Raw genomic sequence first — 8,861 nt, forward strand, 5'->3', positions numbered from 1 at the left:
ATATATATAGAGAGAGAGAGAGAGAGAGAGAATTCAAGGTGAGGAATTTGAATTTGCATTGTTAAAGGAGATTCTTGGTTTAAGGAAAGTAGGCAACTCTGGTTTTCTAAAATTTAGTAACATCTGACCAGCTAATATTGTAACTCAGAATGAACTTTTTAACATACTTTAAGAATTTGCATACCTGTACTCAAGAGAATTATTTAACCTGGTGTACTGACTTCCTGAAAGCATGCAAGTTTGAGTGAGTGTACCCACTTTTGTTCTAACCTACCTTGCTTTCACCATTTCCAGTCTCATCCATGAAAGTATGAAGCTGTGGTTCTTGAAAGTCATAGCACTGCTGCCCTCGTGTGGAAATTTATAGCATTTGACAATCCCTTCGGTAGCCTTTCAAATTGTCCTTATTCGGAGGTTTGTCATTACTTTCCTTACCAGAAGACCTTTATAATGTCACGTTGAATGTGGTATTAACAAACTCTTTTCTGGTATCCTCTTGTGAGATTAACATTATAAAAGGATAAACTTTGTCCCTTATGAATGCCGGGGTTGTTGTCTGTAAACTGTTTTCCTTCCCTCTCTCTCATTTACATACCAGAGAAAATAAGCTGAAATAAGTACAGATCACATTGAGAAAGTTACCCACCCTGATTCCTGACTTGCTTGCCCAGGAAAACCTGCAGCAGGATAGTAACACCCATGTTAGCAGGGGGAGCCACGTGTGGTTATTTTATGTACCTTTTTTAAAAAATGAATTATTGTATGTTTCAGTATGTGGAAAGCCTTATACCGACTATCAGAAACAAGCAACAGCTCTGCTATCCTGGGATTTAGGTTAGGGCATGTGGCTTTGTTGTAATGTACCCCGCGAATCACAGAAGGACGCCTCAAGAAGTCGAATTAAATAGTCACATTTATTGCAATCCGGGACTATGAGGGGTCATTCCCAAATCTCATAGTAATAAGATGGTGGCAAAACCAAGTAAATAAATAGGTAAAAATGAAAAGAAAATAACAGCAAAAAGACATCATCCTGCCTTGTACATCCAGATTGTACCACTGTTTTTTCATAGGTGCATCTCACTGGTTTACTTTACTTTTTTAAATCCTGGTAAAATATACCTAGCATAAAATTTTCCCTATTAACCATTTTTAAGCGTATAGTTCAGCAGCATCAAATACATTCACACTGCTGTGCAACCATGAACACTGTCCATTCTCCAGAATGTTTCATCATCTCAAACTCAAATTCCATACCTATTAAACAATAATGTCCCCATTGTTCCCTTCCCCCTGGCCCTAGGTCAGCCGTGGGCAAACTACGGCCCGCGGGCCGGATCCGGCCTGGTTGGAATGAATAAAACTAAAAAAAAAAAACCGTACCCTTTTTTTTAATGATGTTTACTTTGAATTTATATTAGTTCACACAAACACTCCATCCATGCTTTTGTTCCGGCCCTCCGGTCCAGTTTAAGAACCCATTGTGGCCCTCGAGTCAAAAAGTTTGCCCACCCCTGATTTAGAGCCATCGAGGCAATTTAGAGTAATTGCACTGTCCTGGTCTTAGGACCACTGAGTCAACTGGAACGCACCATCTGTGGCCACTAAAACAATTTAGGATAATTGTGCTGTCCTGCTTCCCAGGTACAGAAGAATGTGCTTCGATAACCAGTAAGATCACAATCAATGGGATAGTCATGTTACAATCAATAAGGCATTCAATCGAATGGGATGATTTATACAATTCAGAAAATCAAAGTAACTTTTCTATTGTTAAGCCAAACAACAGGGTTAGAGTTAAACTACAGTTTCCACCTGAAATGGTTGCTACCATACTTCAGCTTCAATTCTGTCATCTACTGATGTTTAGATGAGCACTTATTTATGGTGTTTGGGAAAATGATGGGTCATTGAACATCTATCCCCACCTGAAAAGGCTCCTAGGAAAATATTTCTTCAAGTTGCAATTGACATGGGACTCCATTATAAGAGAATCTTTGGATAAGATCCCACAGAGCCCTGCTTCTCACATTTTAGTGTGTAGGTGAATCGCAAGATGATCTTGATAAAATGCAGATTCTGATTCAACAGGTCTGCTGTTTCCGGTGGTTTGAATCGTGGCCTCACAGATATCGGGTTGAGGCCACGCTATTCCTGGGACCTGTGATGTTACCTGCACGGCAAAGGGTTTTCTCTGATGAGACCTGGGATGGGGCGGTTACCCTGGCTTATCCACGTGGGGCCCTAAACGTAATCTTCTAAGAGGAAGGCAGGGGGAGATGTGACGACAGCACAAGGCGATGTGACCACTCAAGCAAAATGCTGCTGGATGGAGGATGGAGGCAGGAGCCAAAAAACAAAGAATGCAGCTCCAGAAGCTGGAAAAGGCAAGGGAACTGATTCTCTCCCAGTCCCTACCAATACCTTGCTTTCCACCCAGTGAAATTGATTTCAGACTTATGACTTCCAGAACAAAAAGAATAAATGTGTGTCGTCTTGAGACACTGTGTGAATGTTTGTGTTCCTCCAACATTCCTGTGTTAAATCGTAACCTCCAAGGGGGATGGCATTAGGAGGTGGGGCCACTGGGAAGTTACTAGGTCATGGGGGCTCAGGCTTCACGAATGGGACTCTTGTCCCTACAAAAGAATCCCAAGAAAGTCCCTCAGCCTCTGCCATGTGAACTTACAGCTAGAAGGCCCTGACCATGAACCACAAAGCTGGCTCTCACTAGATGCCAACACTGCCAGGGCCTCCATCTTGGGCCTCCCAGCCTCCAGAACTGTGAGGAACGCATTTCTGTTATTTACCAGTTACCCAGTCTGTAGTATTTTTTCTAGAGGCCGGAAGACACTGAGACTCCCAATCTGCTGTGATTTGTTACCGCAGCCACAGGAAAGGAGCCACCAATGCCTCAGAACACGCTGCGAGGAGCAAAGCCTTGTAGAAGCAAAGCCACAGACAGGTGGTTGTCAACCCTGGCTACGCATTAGCATCATCTGGGATGAGTTTGAAACAAACAGCAAAAAGCAAGCCCAGGTCCCACTGCTGGAAGAGTGAAGGCAGAACCTGTAAGGGTGGCGGCTAAGCATCACTCTGTACAGGCTCCTTGGGTGAATCTGATCAGAAGTCAGGGAGGAGCTGTCTCATGAGAATAATCCCAAAGTACAACTTTTCTTGTGTTCAAAGAAAACTCCTAAGCTCCCCAATAGGTGGACACACTAGTCTCCTCCCACCACCACCACCCCTCCACCCCCCAACACTATGCCAGCTTCTCGGTGAGGCCTGGGCCAACACCTCACGTGAAAAATTACAGGGCTGGAGACTTAACACATTATTTCATGTAAACTGTGTTCAGATTTGTTGTCTCGGGCTTATGAAGAACGCCTCAGCCTTTCTTTCCACAGGTGGGAGCTATTGCCAGTACAGCCTGCAGGAGGCCTGGTGGGTTAGAACTGGACCAGGCTTTGCTCCCTTCCCTCCAGGGCGAAAGCACAGCCGGGGGCGGAGGCTCCGCCCTGCAGATTGCCATTGGCCCCGCCCCACTCCGCTGTAAAAGCCCAGACCACGCCCACAATCCCTAATGCTCGTGACACCTTTTGAGTCTGGGGATTGTTGCGTCTGGTAGCCGCCCTCAAAAAGGCAAATTACTCCCTGGCCCTCCAGTTACCCTCTGTTGTGGGGAACATGAGGGCCTCTTACGAGCCGCTCAGGGCATCTTCCCGCCGCCTGGAGAGTCCCTTTTCTTGGGGCTTCCTTGGGATCCTAGTGCTGGCCCTAGAGCTCCTGCTACCCACACGCTCAGGTAGGGAAGAAAAAGGGTGTCAGCTCTGGAGGGAAACTAGAGCGGGTAGGGGAGCTGGTCTACAGGAGCAGAGCGCAAAGGGAACTTTGCTTTGTGTGTGCGGGAGGAGGCTCAGGGCTTGATGGACCAGGTGATGCGGGGTTAGGGTAGAAGCCTTAGCCACAGAGCCTCCGGGTTGTGCTGTGGCGGATTCAGGAGGGTGGGACCTCAAAGGGCCCCAGGGTCGGTTGTTTGGTGGTTGGCAGTGAATCTTGGGGAGCCTTGGGTGTAGTCAGTGTTTGCCCCTAGCGAAAGCTTGCACCTATTTGAGGACTGAGCTGATCAAGAACATATATGCATAACCCATGGACACAGACAACAGTGTGGGGAAGGCCTGGAGTGGGGCGGGAGCTGCGTGGATGGGGGGAAGTGGGGGACATGTGTAATACTGTCAACAATTTAAAAAAACAAAAACAAAACGAGATGGGAAGCCCTGAGCAGGTGCTGAAGGTGCGGGCCTGCTCTTCAGTGCCCAGTGTGTGGGGTGTTGTTTAGGCCAGTGCTGGGCCCCTGGGGAGGCTTTGCCCTGTGTCCCCTGGGCTTAGTGAAGCCTTGATGAGTGGGGTGCTGCGCCCCACTGGGTTGGGCTGGGGGAGCCCAGGCCGGGTGTTACCAGGCATATGCTTTACAGAAGGGTCCAGGCCAGAGGTGCAGGGTGTGGGGCAAGGAAGCTCACTGCTTGCTTTGTATGGGGTTTGGGGAGCGCATGTTACCCACAGAGCCCTTAAGTGAGAGCGAGCTCCAGGGCCTGGGATCTAGAAGGATTGGGAAGGACATGCAGTGCTTTTTGTACAAAAAGGTAACAGGCTGCTTGTTGCCCCCAATCATATAGGTATTGCTTTCCAGGCTGTTGCTTTTTTTAAAATTTATTTATTTATTTATTTATTTTTACCATTGAGTCACCTTCCTATTCCCATCCAATATGGATAATGACCTATGCTACTCCCGAATGTCTTTTGGTCAGTGTTTTTTCTCTTTTTTCATTAGGTTGGGTCCCATTTGAGGGGAGATTAGAAGCAACCTGAAAAGTACTGGTAGCCAAACCTAGTGAAAAATGAGAGTTATTAGAAATGAACAATAAATTATATCAATAGGTTTTTCTCCTATAGCTGATAAGTTAAAGCTGAAGGCCATCCACTAAGTTTGGTTCCTGTTTCATTGAATACAATCAATATGTATACATATATATGCATATTACAAAACATACCATCGAAGGGCAACGAATGAATACTTTGGTGTATTTCCAACCGACTTTATATGCCTGTGTTTCTATGCCCAAGTGATTTTTAGGATCCTATTACATATACAGTTTGTATGCTGCATTCTCTCCTTAGGAGAATTCATTCAATAAAGATTTGCCTTGTATGTGCCAGGCCCTGTGCTGGTTCTGGGGACACACTGGTGACCAATAACAAACCATTCCTATTTTCATGATCCTTATTTCACTCTTTGTCTGTTTGCACACACACACACATGAACATAAACAGCGACTGTGTTTTGCTCACTGTTAGATCCCCAGTGCCAGGCGCACAGTAACAATCAATAAAGATTTGCTGAAAGGTACTGGGACTGGCGGACAGTAACCAGAACACAATGCTAGTGTGATAACCCCAGTCAGGTGCCCTGGAGGAAGGAGCATGCTTCTCTGAGAGCATTTAACAAATGACGGTTGGGAGGGAAGGCTTTTCTGCTCAGAGGCTTTGGGGCTTCTGCACTTGCTGTCCCCAGGCTCCTCCTTGCTCTTGCATAATTGGCTCCTTGTCCTTCAAACGTGGTTGTTATGTTACACCATTAGGGACCTTCTCTGAGAAAACTATTTCAGGGAGACCCACACACTCCAGCTCAAATTCCCCTAACCTTCTGTCCCTCTTTCCAATCTATATGTTCTCTCCTAGCTCTACTAGAATGCAGAGATCCTTTCTGTCTTGTTACACTTGTGTTTGCAAATGCTCAATGTTTTTGCCTTGGTACCACCACTCTCCTATAACTAGTGATTTCCAGAAAAATGAAATATAATATTCAGTAGGAGCTAACAGGCCAGTAAACATTCAAATCCAACAGAAAAACAAAAACTGCCTTGAGGAAAATGAAAATAAAAAAAATAAAACTAAAACCTTACAAAAGGTATGGGATACAGCAAAAGCAGTTATAAGATGAAAGGTTATAGCTATACCGGCCTTCATCAGGAAAACAACAAAAACTATGACTTCACTCATGTGGGATATAAAACAAAAAGCAACAAATCAAAAAAAGCAAACAACACAACTCAGTTACAGAGAACAAAATGGTGGTTACCAGAAGAGAAGTGGTGAAGAGGTTGAAGGGAGGTGAGGGAAAGAGACTAAACTTCACAGTTAGAGTCTCCGGATGGCCTTTTACAACTTTGTACACCTGAAATTTACATAATGTTATTAACCAATATTACCCCATAAATTTAATTTAAAAAGTCACATAATTTTTGTGATTTGATAGAAATACATATTCTTAAAGTTTAACATCAATCTGACATAAGACCAATCCAGGGAATAAGAAAAGAGGTTTCTCAGGGATCAGCATAGACCTAGCTCCTTTCTTAGATCCTTAATCTTATAGGAGGGACCTCTGCATGCTTTTAGCCCTTCAGGACTTCACTTGATGTGTCTCCATCACATTATCTTACATACTAATTCTATCAGCTTTGTTAGTTTGTCAGGCCCACAGACAATTTAAAGGAAGAGAAATGGCTGAAGTCAAAAAGGTACTATTCTAGGAAGAAAAAAAACTACCAAAAATCCAGAAATAAAAAATTCTAATGGCATAGCAATATTGTAATACAGTTTAAACAGCTACCTCAGAAAACTTTTGAGGCCAAGCATGATCCATTGATTAGAATTCCAGTGAAGGAAGAATAAATTATACTTAAAATAATGTCAAAGTTATAAATTTTGACATTTAATTGACCTCTATTTACTCGGTTCACTGATATGAAACATATGACAGGAGGTCATATTTTAAAATAGTTTAGTCCATATTTATTTTGACCTATGAAATCCACGATGCTTATTTAAGAGTCAGCACTTACCATAGCATGTCTTGAGCACGCAGGGGGCACAGAGTGTAGTAGGAAAAGAAGGTATATGGTCCCTGACCTCTAGGAACGTGCCTCCCGAGAGGAGACTGAACCTCAAGTGACAAGTCATCATCAGTTTGGGTTTCAAACTGTGGAAGAGTGCTCTGAACGAGGGCTATATACTATAGAAGTCCTCTTAGGCGGGAGTTGAGTGTGAAATGAACTCAGGAAAAAATGGGAAGGATGCATATCTATAAATATATTTTAAACCAAAAATATTGCTGCTGTTTCTTCAATTTACTGTCAAAAGAATAGTCAGGTTATTCCCAAAGAAACCAAACACTAATAAGATGTTATTTAAAGCAAGCACAGCTCATAATCGGGTAAAAGCCTGGCACAATCACTTAAAATCTGCCCAAGGACCTTCCATTTATTCCATACAACCTGCCTGCTGCTAGGCCATAACCCGTGGCTGGTGGAAAAGAAAATACTTGACTTTCATGTTCTTATTCTCTCATGCCCAGATGCCTGTGATGACCCACCAAGATACCAATCTATGAAAATCAAGGGTAATCCTAAACCCTCTTATAATGCTGGGGACACAATAGAATATGAGTGTCGCCTAGGATACAAGCGTATTGTTCCTTTTCTTCCCATGTCTACTGTTTGTCAGCCCAGTAACACATGGGTACCTCCTCTCCAGGAGGCTTGTACAAGTAAGTGCACAACATTTTTATTTTTATTGCTCTAAAGATTTTCACACATTGTAGACTGCATATTCCACTATTAACATGATGGCTTTCTCATGTGGATGTAGATTTTATGTAGCAATGTACTTTTTCAGGCATTGAAAATCTCCAGGAAATTTTCAATTTGGCCATTAATGCTCTGGGTAAATGTGAATCTTAAGTTTGGCCATCAGTGGCAACATGGATGGACCTCATAAATATTATGCTAAGGAAAATAAGTCAGTCAGAAAAAGCTAAGAACCATATGATTTCACTCATATGTGAGTTATAAAACTGAAACTCATAGACACAGACCACAGTTCAGTGGTTATCAGAGGGAAGAGTTGGAGGGTATGGGGATGAAGGGTAAAGGAGACCAAATATATGTGATGGGAGATGATTTGACTTTGGGTGCTGGGCACACGGTGCCATATGCAGATCATCCTATATAATAAAAGGCTAATATGCAAATTGTCCCTACGGGTGGGAATTCGACCAACCAGGAGTTATACGTGCGCTGACCACCAGGGAAAAGCGCGGAACATGGCGGGCGTTGGTGACAGGACAGGCGGCCGGGGAAAGGGAGGTGTAATAAAAATAAATAAGACAAAATATTTCCATTGTTTTAATAGCACAATGTAGAATTTTTATTTTGATTCCAATCTGTTTTGACATTGGTATAAAACAACGAATTTGAAATTTTCCTTTTAGAAAAGGCATGTCAACAGCTAGGAGACCTCGTAAATGGCGACGTAGTCTACGCTAACGGAAGTATGGAGTTTGGCTCACAAGCTCACTTTAAATGTAATGCTGGGTAAGTAAACTGCCCCTTGGAGGAAGGCGGTAAATGTGGGAGAAGGTTGCTGGTTCCATTTTTAGTTTGGTTCTCTTCTCAAGCATTTCCATGATGTTGAGTTCATCTTGCTTTCTGTGGAACAAGTTGCACTTAACAGCCAATCAACCCTTGGGCTTTTTATGGAGACTGAAAAGATGTGCAATAAATAGAAAGAAATTTAAATTGAAGGAAAACAAAATTGTGTCATACTATAAGTAATAATAAGCCTATCATAGTCATTAAAAATGCAGTCATCGTGATGACATGATCCTAAATTAAACTATATAGTAGGCTGGAGGGTGGAAAGAGAGACAGGGAGTTAATCAGTTAACAGAAGAAATGGCAGGGGAGAGAAACCAAGATGGCGACATAGGTAAACACCGGAAATTGCTGCCTCCCACAACC

At 43.2% G+C, this 8,861-nt stretch overlaps 1 protein-coding gene across 1 annotated transcript in view; it reads left to right on the forward strand.

Moving 5' to 3' along the window:
* The first annotated feature begins 3,687 nt into the window (after positions 1 to 3,687).
* The window catches only part of LOC102261137 (membrane cofactor protein-like), a 143,281-nt gene continuing 138,107 nt past the window's right edge, over positions 3,688 to 8,861 (forward strand). The window contains exons 1-3 of the mRNA XM_014528936.1: positions 3,688 to 3,805; positions 7,418 to 7,609; positions 8,333 to 8,435. Of these exons, the coding sequence (XP_014384422.1) occupies positions 3,688 to 3,805; positions 7,418 to 7,609; positions 8,333 to 8,435 (413 nt within the window). The remainder of the gene's footprint in view (positions 3,806 to 7,417; positions 7,610 to 8,332; positions 8,436 to 8,861) is intronic.

The sequence above is a fragment of the Myotis brandtii genome, unplaced genomic scaffold, assembly GCF_000412655.1.
Source record: "Myotis brandtii unplaced genomic scaffold, ASM41265v1 scaffold661, whole genome shotgun sequence".
NCBI lineage: Eukaryota > Metazoa > Chordata > Mammalia > Chiroptera > Vespertilionidae > Myotis > Myotis brandtii.